Genomic DNA, 19,013 nt, shown 5'->3' with positions numbered 1-19,013 from the left:
TGTAAAATAATGTTTTCAAGATCCAAAAAGAACAGACTATTTCTGAAAACATTTGAGAGTGCATTGTAGTATTGACCTGGTTCCTGCTGATCTGGGTGGTTTTGGTTGGGGTATTCTTACAGTAGAAACGCATGTTGTTGATGGGGTTCTTCTCCTTCATACCCCAGTCCATGTTGATGATCTGATGAAGAGAAAGAAAGAGGGACAGAAAGAGATAGGGAGGGAGAGAGAGAGATAGATAAAGAGGCAAAGAGTATTGCTGAGTGCTTTTCTAGGTCGGTTCGGTTATTAAAAAAAAGAGTCACGATTTTCGATATCAATCATTTTTGTAAAACATATAATGCATTATGAAATAATGACAAAAAATAATTGAGCKTTTTAATTGTGAAGGATTTGATTTCTCTCTAGAGAAACGSCGTGTTGGGCTCACAAAAAACCTAGAACTAAATGGAATTCAAGTTATTAAACCAACGTTGGTCAATCAGTCGTTTAATAACCYCCCAAAAAACTGATGGTGGTTAATCTGGCCTTCATGGCAACATGTCCTCTTAAATCTCCACCTGGTACAGTCRGAAGAGGACTGGCCAACCCTCAGAGCCTGGTTCCTCTCTAGGWTTCTTCCTAGGTTCCTTCTTTTCTAGGGAGTTTTTCCTAGCCACTGTGCTTCTACATCTGCATTGCTTGCTCTTTAGAGTTTTAGGCTGGGTATCTGTAAAACACTTTGTGACAACTGCTGATGTCAAAMGGGCTTTATAAAAATACATTTTATTGATTGACATATTTCCAATAAAGCAAACGGTAATAAAGGGTTATCTATAGACGGGCATGTTATGTGACATGTTGTGTCTTCGATCAGTTCCCTGATTGAGGTGAAAAGACTAGACACTCACATTGACTACAAAGTCCCCTGGCTCTAGAGTGACGCCCTGGAGGTCGCTCTCAGGCCTGCACGTCGCCAATTCACTTGCCCATTTCAGGAGCTGTTCCTGGGCGAGAGAAGAGGAGGATGAGAGGCACATAATATGGATCTTCTAAAAAAGCTCACCTAGAAAGCCATGGGAGAATATTCACTCTCCATCCCCCAGACATGCACACACACACCTGTGAGACCTCTACACGTTTCTTGGCTTGAGTCTGTCCCACATTCTTGTAGAGGTTTCTGCAGGTGATGTTGTGGAGGATGTTTCTGGCCTCGGCCAGCTCAGAGGATGACGAGTACAGGATCTGCTCAAACACATGGTCTACATGGGGGGGGGAGAGAGACAGAGGAGAGAAAGAGGAGCCGGAGAGAGACAGGAGAGGAGACGGAGAGAGACAAGGAGCGTGGGAAAAAGGTTAAAAATGCAAACGAAGCCCAGGCAGTGATTATGGACATGAACGTGACAGAGAACCAGGTCTGGCAAACCCAGCCTGTTAGGGCAGCCATGTCCCCTAGAATAAAACCCTGACAACCAAAGAGGTTTGAACCATATAATGAGAGTGAGTAGACAAGACCAGAGCCATTCTACATATTATATTTCTATGGGGTTGAACWGACCAGTGAGTTTAGTGTAGGCCTCCATGTCATATATTGCTGTGGAGATGGTGAACATTTTTCCCTTTGAACCTTGAATCTGGATGTGGGGTTCTGCCTTGACGAAGGCCTCTGTGATCCTGAATCAAGACAGACACAGGCACACACGCACTTATATCAAACATGTCATTTTAAACCGACAACAGAAAAGCACCTGAATGTCTGAGAACTTGTATGTGTGACTTTATAAGAGATCGTAAGTCAGCTAGATATTTAACAGTAGAATGAATAGTTGTTGATGTGAGAGCACTTACATTGTCTCTATTATGTGTCCCACTTTGTGCTGGTAGGCTTTTCTGTGGAGGATGTTGCGTGTGTGGAACATGTCGTACAGATTACCCACTTCCTGTATGCGGACAACACACATGGATATCACCGGTAACGGAAGTGACCTTATCCGAGCAGCCCATAGGGCAGGAGCCTATCTCCTAATTCTGTAGTGTGAGGCAGCTTGATGTACAAGTACACCCCCTAGACAGGACACWAGTCTATAGCTGGGCCTAGTCTATATCACCAGTAAACTAGGCTAATACCTCATCACCAAGTTGAATGAAAAGGTAAATTAAAACATAACAATGAAGGGAATGAATGAGAGGTGAAATCTAGGGACAAGCCTTCACCTTTTCTCTGGTGCAGATCTGCTTCTTCCCATCTACCTCACACACACGAGCAAACTTGAGGAAGCGATGGTAGTCAAAGTTATTCTGGATGCCCAGGTGGTAGCAGTCCCTATGGGGAGGGAAAGAGAGTGTTGGKTTGGTCTTCAGTCTGGGTTATCCTTTTCTTTATTAATAATACTTATGTATCCATTTTGTTTAAATGTGTTTAAACTGCTGTCCTGCCGTAATACCCCTTGTAAAAGGTTGCGTCAATCAAATCTGGTATCAGGATAAAATGTGATTCAGAGTCACCGAATATACTATAATTATATGTATTTAACACAAGTGATAAATGGTAAATGCAATTTTCGTATATACGGGTTCACTGTATCACCACGCAGGGTAAAGCAGAGAACTGACATCTTCTTTTATACTGTGACAGAGGTAGTTCCAACTTTAGAGTTGGCCTGTCACAGTAGAGGCTTAGCGTGGTTTAAACTTGCTAGCCTATCGGTGGTGCCCAGCCACAGCACTCAGGATTCAAATGTCCGGAATGGTGTTTGTGAAGATTGAGCTGATTTGTTGGTTTCTACACATTCCTCAGTTCCTGTTTTCTTGTTATTCAGCATTTTCCCTACACATTCCTCAGTTCCTGTTTTCTTGTTATTCAGCATTTTTCCATCTTGTCTCAACCTTGTGGTTTGCACAGTCGACACCCTAGATTAACAACAGCTTTTCTGCAGTCACGCTATGTTTTGTGATTAACATGTCCTATTTCTATAAGGCATATATTTTTGTTAAAAAGAGAACAAAACYATCCTTCACACCCTGCCGTAATTGTTTGTATGTTCCTGTTGTCATTTAAGTAAAAAAAATATTAAAACTGAGCTCACTAAACAAAATGTACATTTGTATTAATTTCCTCTGCTCTACAACAAAACATATTTGAAACAGAAAGAGAGGGAGAGAGATTATAGATGGAAGGTTGACCAAAGTGCACTTTTTTCCTATTATAAATTGGGTTGGAGCCCTGAATGCAGACAATCTGGACCCTGTCTTTCWAAAATTATCCGCCGAAATTGTTGCAACCCCCATCACTAGCCTGTTCAACCTCTCTTTCGTATCGTCTGAGATCCCCAAAGATTGGAAAGCTGCCGCGGTCATCCCCCTCTTCAAAAGGGGGACACTCGGTTATAGACCCAAACGGTTATAGACCTATATCTATCCTGCCCTGCCATTCAAAAATCTTCAAAAGCCAAGTTAACATACAGATCACCGACCATTTCGAATCCCACCATACCTTCTCCACTATGCAATCTGGTTTCCGAGCTGGTCACTGGTGCACCTCAGCCACGCTCAAGGTCCTAAACGATATCATAACCGCCATCGATAAGAGACAATACTGTGCAGCCGTATTCATCGAYCTGGCCAAGGCTTCAACTGTCAATCACCGCATTCTTATCGGCAGACTCAATAGCCTTGGTGTCTCAAATGACTGCCTCACCTGGTTCACCAACTACTTCTCAGATAGAGTTCAGTGTGTCAAATCRRAGGGCCTGTTGTCCGGACCTCTGGCAGTCTCTATGGGGGTGCCACAGGGTTCAATCCTCGGGCCGACTCTTTTCTCTGTATACATCAATGATGTTGTTCTTGCTGCGGGTGATTCCCTGATCCACCTCTATGCAGACGACACCATTCTGTATACATCTGGCCCTTCTTTGGACACTGTTAACAAACCTCCAGACGAGCTTCATTGCCATACAACTCTACTTCCGTGGACTCCAACTGCTTTTAAATGCTAGTAAAACTAAATGCATGCTCTTCAACCGATTGCTGCCCGCACCCGCCCGCCTGACTAGCATCATTACTCTGGACGGTTTGGACTTAGAATATGTGGACAATTACAAATACCTAGGTGTCTGGTTAGACTGTAAACTCTCCTCCCACATTAAGCATCTCCAATCTAAAATTAAATCTAGAATCGGCTTCCTATTACGCAACAAAGCCTCCTTCACTCATGCTGCCAAACATACCGTCGTAAAACTGACTATCCTACCGATCCTTGACTTCGGCGATGTCATTTACAAAATAGCCTCCAATACCCTACTCAGCAAACTGGATGTAGGCTATCACAGYGCCATCCGTTTTGTCACCAAAGCCCCATATACTACCCACCACTGCAACCTGTATGCTCTCGTTGGCTGGCCCTCGCTACATATCCGTCGCCAAACCCACTGGCTCCAGGTCATCTATACGTCTTTGCTAGGTTAAGCCCCGCCTTATCTCAGCTCACTGGTCACCATAGCAACACCCACCCGTAGCACGCGCTCTAGCAGGTATATTTCACTGGTCACCCCCAAAGCCAACACTTCCTTTGGCCGCCTTTCCTTCCAGTTATCTGCTGCCAATGACTGGAACGAATTGCAAACATCTCTGAAGCTGGAGTCATATCTCCCTCTCTAATGTTAAGCATTAGCTGTCAGAGCAGCTTACCGATCACTGTACCTGTACACAGCCAATCTGTAAATAGCACACCCAACTACCTCATCCCCATATTGTTATTTACTTTTACACCCCAGTATCTCTACTTGCACATCATCATCTGCACATCTATCAGTCCAGTATTAATGCTAAATTGTAATTATTTCACCTCTACGGCCTATTTATTGCCTTACCTCCCTACATTTGCACACACTGTACATAGAAATAATATATTGTGTTATTGACTGTACGTTTRTTTATGTGTAACTCTGTGGTGTTTTTGTCGCAGTGCTTTGCTTTATCTTGGCCAGGTCACAGTTGTGAARTTGTTCAACTRGACTACCTGGTTAAATAAMAWWWWTTACATTTTGWGCCTGTAATCGAACCCACAAATGCTGATGCTCCAGATACTCAACTAGTCTAAAGAAGGCCAGTTTAATTGCTTCTTTAATTAGCACAACATTTTTCAGCTGTGCTAACATAATTGCAAAAGGGTTTTCTAATGATCAATTAGCCTTTTAAAATGATAAACTTGGATTAGCTAACACAACGTGCCATTGGACCACAGGAGCGATGGTTGCTGATAATGGGCCTCTGTACGCCTATGAAGCTATTCCATTAAATATTAGCCGTTTCCAGCTACAATAGTCATTTACAACATTAACAATGTCTACACTGTATTTCTGATCAATTTGATATTATTTTAATGGACATTGTTTTTTGCTTTTCTTAAAAATGAAATTTCTAAGTGACCCCAAACTTTTGAACGGTAGTGTACACCAGTGGTCCTATTTATTGTTAGATCTCTAATAGAGACCCASAGTGGAGGGGTCATATTACCCATAAAACCTAGCGGTCAAACAAGGAAATGGTTCCAATCATTTTTCCCATAGGGGACTTTAGAAACACTTAAAATAAGGGCTGTGTTTCTTGTAGGCTTACCCTGGTGTGATGTTTTGATAACCTTGTAAATCTCTTGGGCAAGGTGACTTTTATCAACAGTCGGCTCTAAATACAGGCAAATATATTGATAAAAGTCACCCTGTCCTAGAGAGATTTACACAGTTATGAGAACGAAACACAGCCCTTACTTTAAGTGTTTATAAAATCCCCTATGGGAAAAATGATTGGAACAATTTCCCTGTTTCYCTGCTAGGTTTATGGGTATTATGACACATACTGTRGTACTCTATATAGCTTACTCCAGTAACTGATGATGGTTTCTAAGAGAGATCAACTCCAACTGCGGGACTCACCTGGCGAAGTAGTCCCACTTGTCCACATCGATGCCGTTCCTTTTGTTGGCCACAATCTCATAGAGGAAAGACTTATCCTCTGGACGGCCCTTATAAGGCCACTGTGGAAAGACGACAGACTCAGAATAAGACGAATCCTTTGAAATCCAAGCATGTACAGTAACTCCAAATAAGTTCATGGGATACTTAACCAGAGTTTTTATTTGATTTATTTCACCAGGTAGGCCAGTTGAGAACAAGTTCTTATTTACAACTGTGACCAAGATAAAGTAGTGCGACAAAAACAACATAGTTACACATTGGATAAACAAACGTACAGTCAATAAAATAAAAAATTAAAATCTATATACAGTGTGTGCAAATGTAGTAAGATTAGGGAGGTAWGGCAATATAGGCCATAGTGGTGAAATAATCACAATTTAGCATTAACACTGGAGTGATAGATGTGCAGATGATGAGGTGCAAGTAGAGATACTGGGGTGCAAAAATATATAACAATATGGGGATGAGGTAGTTGGTTGGGCTATTTACAGATGGGCTGTGTACAGGTGCAATGATCGGTTGATCAATGATCAGCTGCTCTGACAGCTGATGCTTAAAGTTGAAGCGGGAGATATAAGTCTCCAGCTTCAATGATTTTTGCAATTCGTTCCAGTCATTGGCAGCAGAGAACTGGAAGGAAAGGTGTACAAAGGAGGAATTGGCTTTGGGGATGACCAGTGAAATATACCTGCTGGAGCCCATGCTCTGGGTGGGTGTTGCTACGRTGACCAGTGAGCTGAGATAAGGCGGGGCTTTACCTAGCAGAGACTTATAGATGACCTGGAGCCACTGGTACGTCAGCAGTAGTTTCACAAGCTACTGCTAATTAGCGTATCCAGAAGTTTTTCTGAACAAGGGCGTAAATGCCAGAATCTCGCAGTATCCCTTTAAGAGTTTGAATTCAACCTGCAGTCAATACACTGCTAGTATCCATCAGTAAATCATATTCATAAAGTACTTCACAAAATGTTGATTGATGCTTAAATTCTTAATTGACTTATGCTGATTGACTAGCTAGCCGACTGACAGGCTGACTGTCTGAGAGGGACAGTGTTCCTGACTCACCCCCTGGCTGAGAGGGACAGTGTTCCTGACTCACCCCCTGGCTGAGAGGGACAGTGTTCCTGACTCCCCTGGCTGAGAGGGACAGGTGTTCCTGACTCACCCCTGGCTGAGAGGGACAGTGTTCCTGACTCACGCCCTGGCTGAGAGGGACAGTGTTCCTGACTCACCCCCTGGCTGAGAGGGACAGTGTTCCTGACTCACCCCCTGGCTGAGAGGGACAGTGTTCTGTGGTCCAGCAATCTGTTCCTTGATGAAGACCAGGTCATTAGGTAGGACCAGGCCATGATCCTTCATCACTGGCTCCAAGGCATTCACAGACACCAGGTGGTCAAACATCGCAAGGGACGCCTCCTCATGCTGTAACACACATACATACATACATGTGACATGGAAATTCTCGCGCCCACACAGGAAGATGAGGAGAGAAGGCTATGACAAGAAAGAGTAGGTTATTCAGACTGTAGTCTTACCTTCCACTTGGACTTTGGACGCATTTTGGGGATGAACATCCTATCAAACATATGGGAGAAAGGACCATGACCTGGAAAGAGATCACATTCAACAGAATAAGATTGGAAAAGATTGAGGGAAGGAGGGAGGGAGTGAGTGAGACTCACCCAGGTCGTGACAGAGCCCAGCAATCTGGACACACAGGATGTCTCTACTGGAGATGAGGAGCTCTGGTTGTCTCTCATTCAACTCCTGGACCAGCCGACCTGCTAGGTAGCCCACCCTGAAAACACATAACCACAACACAACCAATTAATAMCCATTGTACAACCGATTAAACCTGCCAGGCAACCACAGGGGTGGGAGCTTAGGGAAGGGGCTTGGGTCTGAAAAGCAACTAGGCCAGTTTCTGTTGTGCCTTTTAAATGCAGGATAGGGCCTCAAACCACATAGGCTGAATCCCAATTCTCCACTCTTTTCCACTTCCCATGATGGATTTAAAAGCATATGAATGGTGTAAGCACAGGCTATACACTTTGGGAGAAGGGTGGAACCTAAGCTTCCCTCAAAGTAAATTGACTATATAAGTACTCCAGTGGCGGTCGGTGCAGTTTAAGATGAGGGAGGACAGTTTTTTAATGAGCATTACCTTATTTCTATTACAGCATATTGGATGACTATCATTCATATTCCATTCACCCAGCTCAGTGTAACATCCATAAGTTTAGGCTACTACATGATACAAAAATGTTCCCTATACTGTTAGGGATTTCTGCCCTGTTCATACAAGAGACCACAGGAAACTTCTTTGATCAGAKGTTAGTTTGTTTAATAAGGATTGCAACCCAGAGCMTTACTTACAGTAATTTGCAAGTAACACACTCAGTTCAAAATATGAGGTTTTCCCTTTTTATCCCCTACTGAGGATCACCCCGCCCAGGGTGACGTCCCTTAACTTTAATACCATATAAGCTCATAATTAATAGTTGCTAACACAAAGATGTTTCTGCTAGGCGGAGCTCAGTTTACGGTTATTTGCAGTTCGTTTTCCAATCCTTCTACCGCCTATTACTATCATGTGCTACCAGAAGTAAGACGAACATAGTATCAACAGGAACTGAAAGTATAGTTTCAACGAACAGGCAYATGACTTGTCTACAGTTGACCTCTTCATGCACTTACAAAGTGTCTACCACTGATTCTTAATCTCAAGCTAAATCAAAACATGAATCATTGTACTTTTGTAATTACAGGTGTTCCTAGAATGTACAGATATTACAAAATCCTTTCAATACCCATCATGGAGGTTGCTACAACCTAGCCTATGAATTAAAGTTTATATTGTAGATGCACAGGTCAAGAGAAACATTTGAGTGACAGACAGTGGCAAAATCAATACCGCCTTGCACACTCTTGCCTCCTGTGTGTCAAATCGGAGGGCCTGTTGTCCGGACCTCTGGCAGACTCTATGGGGGTACCACAGGGTTCAATTCTGGGGCCAACTCTTTTCTCTGTATATATCAATGATGTCGCTCTTGCTGCGGGTGATTCCCTGATCCACCTCTATGCAGACGACACCATTCTGTATACTTCTGGCCCTTCTTTGGACACTGTGTTAACTAACCTCCAAACGAGCTTCAATGCCATACAACAACCCGCCTGCCCGACTAGCATCACTACCCTGGACGGTTCTGACCTAGAATATGTGGACAACTACAAATACCTAGATGTCTGGCTAGAACTGTAAACTCTCCTTCCAGACTCACATCAAGCATCTCCAATCCAAAATTGAATCTAGAATGGGCTTCCTATTTCGCAACAAACTTTCGCAACAAACACTCACACCGCCAAACTTACCGTCGTAAAACTGACTATCCTACCGATCCTCGACTTCGGCGATGTCATCTACAAAATAGCTTCCAATACTCTACTCAGCAAACTGGATGCAGTCTATCACAGTGCCATCCGTTTTGTACCAAAGCCCTTATACCACCCACCACTGCGACCTGTATGCTCTAGTCGGCTGGCCCTCGCTACATATACGTCGCAAGAACCCACTGGCTCCAGGTCATCTATAAGTCTATGCTAGGTAAAGCTCCGCCTTATCTCAGCTCACTGGTCACGATARCAACACCCACCCGCAGCACRCGCTCCAGCAGGTATATCTCACTGGTCATCCTCAAAGCCAACACCAACTTTGGCCGCCTTTCCTTCCAGTTCTCTGCTGCCAGTGACTGGAACGAATTGCAAAAATCGCTGAAGCTGGAGACTTATATTTCACTCACTAACTTTAAACATCAGCTATCTGAGCAGCTAACCGATCGCTGCAGCTGTACATAGTCCATCTGTAAATAACACACCCAATCTACCTACCTCATCCCAATACTGTTTTTATTTACTTTCTGCTCTTTTGCACACCAGTATCTCTACTTGCACATCACCATCTGCTCATTTATCACTCCAGTGTTAATCTGCTAAATTGTAATTACTTCGCTACCATAGCCTATTTATTGCCTACCTCCTCACGCCATTTGCACACACTGTATATAGACGTTCTTTTCTTCTATTGTGTTATTGAATGTACGCTTGTTTATTCCATGTGTAACTCTGTGTTGTTGCTTGTGTCGCACTGCTTTCCTTCATCTTGGCCAGGTCACAGTTGTAAATGAGAACTTGTTCTCAACTAGCTTACCTGGTTAAATAAAGGTGAAATAAATCAAATCTAGCTGATATAGGGTGTAATCATTAGTCCAACAGTTGCAAACGAGAGTTTCGATTAGACAAATTCAAGTATGTTTATCCCCGTTTTGTTCAGTTTGCTTCCATTTAAGAAACGTTTTTCAACAGAATCGGGCAGAATGAATACACCCCCGATGACACACAAACACAGTTCACTTTTATTGCAGCCCCATGCAAACAGCATGATTTGCTCKTTTTATAATTCCTTCTCGCATCTACACACTCACGTCCTCTCACCTTTTCCTTTCACTTGTGGACTTCAGTGCACAACACATCAGCTGTCTGTAATCAGGCGAAAAAAACCTTTCCAAGCCAAACCTTCGTATCATAACTGCTACACAAGGCCTACATCGTTGTCGCCATATTAGCTAACGTCAGTCAACATAGCTACAAGAACAAATGCATTAGTAAACCCGCTACAATCACGCAGTACAGTGTWGTCAGCAAGTAGTTTAGCAGTTACACCGGCTGGCCCCAGTGGCAATAAATTAATAAAACCAAAAGCTTACCTTGACTTGGAAGAGTTCCAATGTTGAATAGCCATAGCCAGCTAACTAACATAGCATACCTCTCTGTTTGAGCCAGGTGTTTGAGTAGGCTAAACTAGCTAGCTGCATTCACTAGCTAAGTGGAAAAAATTACAACAGAATATAACTAGCTCTCTCACACACGCTTCTCTATCATTTTTGAAGAAATTAATTTTGTTCATAACTTTTCAACTATTGTTGCTCTCTCTTTGAGTCAACTACTCACCACATTGTATGCACTGTAGGGCTAGCTAACTGTAGCATATGCTTTCAGTACTAGATTAGTTCTCTGATCCTTTGATTGGGTGGACAACATGTCAGTTCATGCGACAAGAGCTCTGATAGGTTGGAGGACATCTTCAAGGAAGTTGTCATAATTACTGTGTTTCTAGGTTTTGTATTGAAGTCAATGTACCCAGAGGACGGAAACTAGCTGTCCTCCGGCTACACCATGGTGCTRCCCTACAGAGTGCTGTTGAGGMTACTWTAGACYTTCATTGCAAAACAGTGCGTTTTAAACAATTATTTGGTGACGTGAATATATTTAGACGGATAACTTTAATATTTCACTATTCACATTTTTATGGAATTCAATGAGGAGGATGGTCCCCTTCCTCCTCTGAAGTACTCGTGCCTAWACATAAATACATAAAATAATTCATAATACTACACCAGAGAGCATGATTTTGGCCACAGGGGATCATTCGCATCTTTCAAAAATGAGCTGTGGATTGTTTTAAGAGCGCAATTTGGGCAGCGCATGTGGCAAATAGCCTACCAAGGCCTTTCAGCATTAATTGCAAATGCAATCGTAGGAAAAACATAGTTTAGAAAGCAAATGGTTATTACTTTAAAGAGAAGACAAAGAAAAGACTAATATGTCTTTTAGTTACAAAAATTCTCAACTTAAATGAGCAAACAGTAGCCTGTCTTATTTGTACCAGCGGACAGCAACGGCCATAGTGCACTCACCGGGGCCATCTTTATCGTTGGATCAGAACCACTGGAACGTCTTTTGGGTGGACAAYACTTTCCTCCTCCAGGCCAGATTTATGTCATATAATACAATTTGTGCCTCCCCTTTTCGTAGGCCGGATGATYAATGGAAACAGGGTGCACCTGAGCTCAATTTCTAGTCTCATAGCAAAGGAGCTGAATACTTATGTAAATAAGGTATTTCTGTTTTGTTATTAAAAACAATAATTGCACAAATGTCTAAAACCTGTTTTCTTTGTCATTATAGGGTATTGTGTGTAGATTGATGAGGGCTAAAAACCGATTTCATCACTTTTTACTACAAGGCTGTAACGTAACAAATGGGGTCTGAATACTTTCAGAATGCACTGTAGTCGCCTTCAAGAGGTTGTTTTAAATGATCTGTTTGTCACTGTCAGCAGAGTAGGCTACTAATTTGTCATAAAAAAATATGTTGCTTATGTTTCCAGTCATATAGTGTAGTAGAATTGCATGAAATTGTGTTAATAAAAGGCACATTTTTTCTGTGCTAAGGAGAAGAACCGTCTCTGATTACCGCCCAACAGATCCACAGATGATGCAACACCTGTGAGATTGCTGTTCATTGACTACAGCTCAGCTTTCAACACCATAGTGCCCTCAAAGCTCATTAATAAGCTAAGGACCCTGGGACTAAACACCTCCCTCTGGATCCTGGACTTCCTGGCGGGCCGCCCAGGTGGTAAGGGTAGGTAACAACACATCTTACAAGCTGATCCTCAAACAGGGCCCCCCCAGGGGTGCATGCTCAGTCCCTCCTGTACTCCCTATTCACTCATGACTGCACGGCCAGGCACGACTCCAACACCATCATTAAGTTGCCGATGACACCAAGTGGTAGGCCTGATCACCAACAACGACGAGACAGCCTATAGGAAGGAGGTCAGAGACCTCTCCCTCAACTTGATGAAGACAAAGGAGATGATTGGTGGACTACAGGAAAAAGAGGCTTGAGCACGCCCCCATTCTCATAGATGTGGCTGCAGTGGAGCAGGTTAAGAGCTTCAAGTTCCTTGGTGTCCACATCACCAACATGATCCAAACACACTAAGACAGTTGTGAAGAGGGCATGACAAAACCTTTTMMMCCCTCAAGAGACTAAAAAGATTTGGCATGGGTCCTCAAAAGGTTCTACAGCTGCACCATCGAGAGCATCACTGCCTGGTATGGCAACTGCTCGGCCTCCGACCGCAAGGCACTACAGGGGGTAGTGCGAACAGCCCAGTACATCACTGGGGCCAAGCTTTCTGCCATCCAGGACCTCTATACCAGGCGGTGTCAGAGGAAGGCCCTAAAAATTGTCAGACTCCAGCCACCCTAGTCAGACTGTTCTCTGTGCTACCGCACAGCAAGCGGTACCGGAGCGCCAAGTATAGGACCAAGACGCTTCTAAACAGCTTCTACCCCCAAGCCATAAGACTACTGAACATATAATCAAATGGCTACCCAGACTATTTGCATTGCCCCCCCTCTACACCACTGCTACTCTGTTGTTATCATCTATGCAGTCACTCTAATAACTCTACCTTTATGTACATATTACCTCAACTAACCGGTGCCCCCGCACATTGACTCTGTACCGGTAACCCACTGTATATAGTCTCGCTATGGTTATTTTACTGCTGCTCTTTAATTACCTGTTACTTTTATTTCTTATTCTTATCCGTATTCTTTTTAACTGCATTGTTAGTTAGGGGCTCATAAGTAAACATTTCACTGTAACGTCTACACCCGTTGTATTCAGTGCATGTGACTAATAACATTTGATTTGATTTTGATTTGCACTACACGCTCATGCAAGCATTGTTCAGAACTGTCAGTTTTGCTAACAGTGATTGAGTTATATTATTAGCTTATATTATGACTAAAATCTACTGAACACATTAGGAATAGAAGACTGTTTTACATTAGTCTGATAGATGCATGCATGCAATCGTTCACTATTAGAAGAAAATAGCTTCCTCAAACTCACACTCCGCCTATGTATACACTCATACCCTACGGCAGGGTTTTCAAACTTATTGTGATAACAAATTCATCAAGGGCCCCCTCATAATCAGAACACAAAATTGACGGGCTACCCCGGCAAACCCGKACGACGCTGGGCAAATTGTGTGCCGCCCTATGGGACTCCCAATCACGGCCGGATGTGATGCAGCCTGGATTCRAACCATGTACTGCAGTGACGTCTCCTGCWCTGACATGCAGTGTCTTAGACCACCGTTCCACTGGGTAGCCATACAAGGAGTACTACTATAACTTCTGCAGTTTATGCTAAAGTTCTGCAAATCTATACATTTTGTCATGGGGCAGAGAGAAAACGTTGCAGTTTTAAAGATTAAATTACAGTGCATTTATGTACATAAATGGGGGGGGTGAATACAATAAGGATTTAGTTGAAAAGTATTGTGGATACCAATATCCCTGATGTTTCCCAGGGTTAAGAACATACATTGTAGATAAAAAATATTACACAAATGTATTGGCAAAAATGTGTTTMATCTGTTGTTARTAATATTCCTTTAAAAACATGCCTTCAGAAAGAATTCACACCCCTTGACTTTTTCCAATTTTTTTGTKWYARACAGTGGATTMATTTTGAATAAAAAAWTCTCATTGGCCTACACATAATACCCCATAATGTCAAGGTGGAAACATGCGTTTAAATTTTTACAAATTCAATAAAMCTGAAAAGCTGAAATGTATTGAATCAATAAGTATTCAACCACTTTGGTATGGCAAGCCCAAATAAGYTCAGGAGTAAAAATGTGCTTAAGGTTAACAAGTCACATAATAAGTTGCATGGACTCACTGTGTGCAGTAATAGTGTTCAACATGATATTTGAATGACTACCTCATCTCTGTACCCCGCACATACAATTATCTACAGTGCATTCGGAAAACATGCAGACCCCTTGTCTTTTACCACATTTTATGACGTTACAGCCTTATTCTATTCACTAATCTACACACAATACTTCATAATGACAAAGCAAACACAGGTTTAGAAATGTTTGCTATTTTATTTAAAAAAAATACACCTTAAATATCACATTGACAAATATTCAGACCCTTTACTCAATACTTAGTTGAAGCACTGTCGGCAGCGATTACAGCCTTAAGTCTTCTTGGGAATGACGCTACAAGCTTAGCACAACTGTATTTGGGGAGTTTCTTCCAATTTTCTCTGCAGATCCTCTCAAGCTGTCAGTTCGGAGGACGAGGGTTGCTGCACGGCTATTTTCCGGTCTCTCCAGAGATGTTCGATTGAGTTCAAGTCCGGGCTTTGGCTGGGCCACTCAAGGACATTCAGAGACTCGTCCCGAAGCCACTCCTGCATTGTCTTGGCTGTGTGCTTAGGGTCATTGTCCTGTTGGAAGGTGAACCTTCACCCCAATCTGAGGTCCTGAGTGCTCTGGAGCAGGTTTTCATCAAGGATCTCTCTGTACTTTGCTCTGTTMATCTTTCCCTCGATCGTGACTAGTCTCCCAGTTGCTGCTGCTGAAAAATATCCCCACAGCATGATGCTGCCACTAACATGCTTCACCGTAGGGATGGTGCCAGGTTTCCTCCAGATGTGACGCTTGGCATTCAGGCCAAAGAGTTCAATCTTGGTTTCATCAGACCAGAGAATCTTGTTTYTCATGGTCTGAGAGTCCTTTAGGTGCCTTTTGGCAAWCTCTAAGCGGGCTGTCATGTGCCTTTTCCTGAGGAGTGGCTGCCGTCTGGCCACTCTACCATTAAGGCCTGATTGGTGGAGTGCTGCAGAGACAGTTGTCCTTCTGGAAGGTTCTCCCATTTCCACATAGGAACTCCAGAGCACTGAAAGAGTGACCACCGGGTTCTTGGTCACTTCCCTGACCAAGGCTCTTCTCCCCCGATTGCTCAGTTTTGCCAGCTCTAGGAAGAGTCTTGGTGGTTCCAAACATCTTCCATTTAAAAATGATGGAGACCACCATGTTCTTGGGGACCTTCAATGCTGCAGACATGTTTTGGTACTCTTCCCCAGATCTGTGTCGACACAGTCCTGTCTCGGAGCTCTACGGACAATTCCTTCGACCTCATGGCTTGGTTTGTGGGACCTTATATAGACAGGTGTGTGCCTTTCCAAATCATGTCCAATCAATTGAATTTACCACAGGTGGACTCCAAGTTTTAGAAACATCTCAAGGATGATCAATGGAAACAGGATGCACCCAAGCTCACTTTCTAGTCTCGTAGCAAAGAGTCTGAATCCTTAAGTAAATAAGGCATGTTTAAGAAATTTGCTAAATATTCAAAAAACCTGTTTTCACTTTGTCATTATGGGGTTTTGTGTGTAGATTGAAAAAATAACTATCCATTTTAGAATAAGGCTGTAATGTAACAAAATGTGGAAAAAGTGAAGGGGTCTGAATACTTTTTGAATGCATGTATAAGGTCCCTCAGTCGAGCAGTGAATTTCAAGATTTCAGATTCAACCACAAAGACCAGGGAGGTTTTCCAATGCCTTGCCAAAGGGCACCTACTTGTAGAGGAGTAAAAGTCACTACACCCAGTCACTACAAAGATACAGGCGTCCTTCCTAACTCAGTTGCCGGAGAGGAAGGAAAGCGCTAAGGGAATTCACCATGAGGTCAATGGTGACTAACAGTTACAGAGTTTAATGGCCGTGATAGGAGAAAACTGAGGATGGATCAACAACATTTTAGTTACTCCACAATACTAACCTAATTGATGGAGTGAAAAGAAGGAAGCCTGAATAAAAATTCTACAAAGCATCCTGTTGGCAGTAAGGCACTAAAGTAAAACAGCCAAAAATGTGGCAAAGAAATTTACCCTATGTCCTGAATACAAAGCATTATGTTTGGGGCAAATCCAACACAGTACAACGCTTCATATTATCAAGCATGGTGGTTCTGCATCATGTTATGGGTATTTGTCATTGCAAGGACTAGGGAGGGTTTTTTTAATGAGAAAAATAAACTGAATATAGCTAAGCACAGGCAAAATTCTAGAGGAAAACCTGATTCAGTCTGCTTTCTACAGACACAAATTCACCTTTCAGCAGGACAATAACCTAAAACACAAGGCCAAATATACYGTACACTGGAGTTTCTTACCAAGACAACATTGAATGTCCCCGAGTGGCCTAGTTACAGTTCTGAGTTAAAATCGGCATGAAATTCTAATAGCAAGACTTGAAAATGGCTGTCTGGCATTGATCAATAACCAATTTGACAGAWAAAATTGCAAATATTGTACAATCCAGGTGTGCAAAACTCTTAAAAACAGAAAGACTCACAGCTGTAAATTGCCACCAAAGGTGATTTTAACATGTATTGAATCTAGGGATTGAATACTTATGTGATCAAGATGTGTTCATTATATTTTTTTACAAATGTTTACATTTTTCTTCCACTTTGACATTAGAGTATTTTGTATAAACCATTGACAAAAAAATGACAATTAATCAATTTTAATCCCACTTTGTAAACAACAAAATGTGGAAAAAGTGAAGGGGTGTGAATACTTTCTGAAGGCCCTGTATATTCTGAAATCTGGCCACGGACCACACGTTGAGAACTCCTGCCCTATGGAGTGTTCAAGCACACATAATAGTACCCTATGGAGTGTTCAAGCACACATAATAGTACCCTATGGAGTGTTCAAGCACACATAATGATACCCTATGGAGTGTTCAAGCACACATAATAGTACCCTATGGCAGGGGTGGGCAACATACAGCCCGCGGACCGGATCCCATTCAATCCAGCCCAGGGGAGGTTTGAGTTAAAAATAACTTTTCTTTTTGCTTAAGGGGGGGGTTATTAATTTGGGGTAAAACAATAAAAAAAATAAAAAAACGCAGGCCACTCTTGAACATCTAAAACTAGATAGAAAGCATATATGGCCGCAAATTGCCTTTGACTAAGAAACCGGTCTGGRAAAAAATCTGTGCGGCCCAATGTGGCCCTCAAGGCGATATTATTGCCCACCCCTGCCCTATAGAGTACTCAAGCACACATACACTTGTACCCTATGGAGTGCTCAAGCACCCACAATCATACCCTATGGAGTGTTCGAAGCGGTTGTGGGAGGCCCCAGGGAAGACAAAGTATGCTCCTCCCAGCTGCTTGATGTGGCGGAGCCTCTGGAACTGAGGGGTGTCCATGATACGGACCAGCAGAGGATGCATCTCTACATGGCCATGGATGGGGTCATTAAACACCTACAGGAGACAATAATACACGTTATTGCTGATACCCTTACTGACTCTAATAGTCTTCCTCTTTTTCTCTCTCGGGAATAGATGACGGTACATATCTTGAGAGCCTGACAATACAGGAAATGCTGATGTCTTATATAAGGGCAGCAGTAGCCTAGTGGTTAGAGCATTGTAACCAAAAGGTTGCTGGATCAAATCCCTGAGCTGACAAGCCAAAAATCTGTCGTTCTGCCCCTGAACAAGGCAGTTAACCCACTGTTCCCCGGTAGGCCATCATTGTAAATAAGAATTTGTTCTTAACTGACTTGCCTTGTTAAAATTATATATATGGTGGACTGGTTCCACCCCTCCCCGACAGATCAGTGCATGATAAGCTATGTCAATCGGGTCATAGCACACAAACAAGTTATAATGTACTCCTCTCTGTTCAAGCCAGCCTCTGTTCACCTCATATCTCCACACAGCTGTGCCCTTGAAAGATATGAGAAGAACAGGATGGACTGAGACACTGTGGTCACTCTCAGAGGGTATTTGTCTTATGCCGTGTGACCAAGTTGAACAGAAGCCTGGAAACAATAACAGGTCGTCGCACCATGTCCTTGACGATATTCCCAGACCAGCTGCAGGAAGAAGAGAGGGGGGAACCATCCTTTCTCAAGCACAGTATTGCAAGTTCTGAAAATCACTTGACCAATGTTAAGCATAATTGTTAACTATTAATATTAAACAAAGCAGGTAAATACGTAATTTCTCACACATATGTCTCCCTCATTTTGTCTTTCATTCACTCTCTCCAGCCTTTGAAGATAACAGGGGTTAGTTGTGCCATCTGTGTTACCTTGATGGTCTCTGCTGCCATCTGCCACAGCTTCCTCAGACTTTGCAGTATCTGCAGCCGGGTGCCTAGAGGCCTGAGGAGGAGGGGGAAGAGAGAGCGAGAGAAAGAGTGTGTTCAAGTTCATAATCATAAAAGCACAAACACAACCCAAGGCATTGACTGAAAAACATGTCACAAATAAACCAAGGTTATGAGAGGGTCCGGTGCACATTTGATTGCCA

At 42.8% G+C, this 19,013-nt stretch overlaps 1 protein-coding gene across 3 annotated transcripts in view; it reads right to left on the bottom strand.

Moving 5' to 3' along the window:
- The window catches only part of samhd1 (SAM domain and HD domain 1), a 31,011-nt gene that overhangs the window by 4,923 nt on the left and 7,075 nt on the right, over nt 1-19,013 (bottom strand). The window contains exons 3-14 of one of the 3 annotated variants that reach the window (XM_024006090.3): nt 18,793-18,865; nt 17,797-17,957; nt 7,634-7,749; nt 7,487-7,557; nt 7,218-7,373; nt 5,910-6,010; nt 2,194-2,302; nt 1,828-1,919; nt 1,538-1,653; nt 1,102-1,241; nt 891-980; nt 77-181 (exon numbers count right to left, since the gene is read on the bottom strand). In XM_024006090.3, coding sequence (XP_023861858.2) covers nt 77-181; nt 891-980; nt 1,102-1,241; nt 1,538-1,653; nt 1,828-1,919; nt 2,194-2,302; nt 5,910-6,010; nt 7,218-7,373; nt 7,487-7,557; nt 7,634-7,749; nt 17,797-17,957; nt 18,793-18,865 — 1,330 coding nt within the window. Of the gene's footprint in view, nt 1-76; nt 182-890; nt 987-1,101; nt 1,242-1,537; nt 1,654-1,827; nt 1,920-2,193; nt 2,303-5,909; nt 6,011-7,217; nt 7,374-7,486; nt 7,558-7,633; nt 7,750-17,796; nt 17,958-18,401; nt 18,618-18,792; nt 18,866-19,013 lie in introns of those variants that run through there. The other 2 variants (XM_024006091.3, XM_070447811.1) reach the window with 2 other exon arrangements.

Source organism: Salvelinus sp. IW2-2015, linkage group LG17 (genome assembly GCF_002910315.2).
Source record: "Salvelinus sp. IW2-2015 linkage group LG17, ASM291031v2, whole genome shotgun sequence".
Lineage (NCBI taxonomy): Eukaryota > Metazoa > Chordata > Actinopteri > Salmoniformes > Salmonidae > Salvelinus > Salvelinus sp. IW2-2015.
Note: the sequence above shows the minus strand (reverse complement) of the source record. Positions and strands in the feature narration are given on the sequence as shown.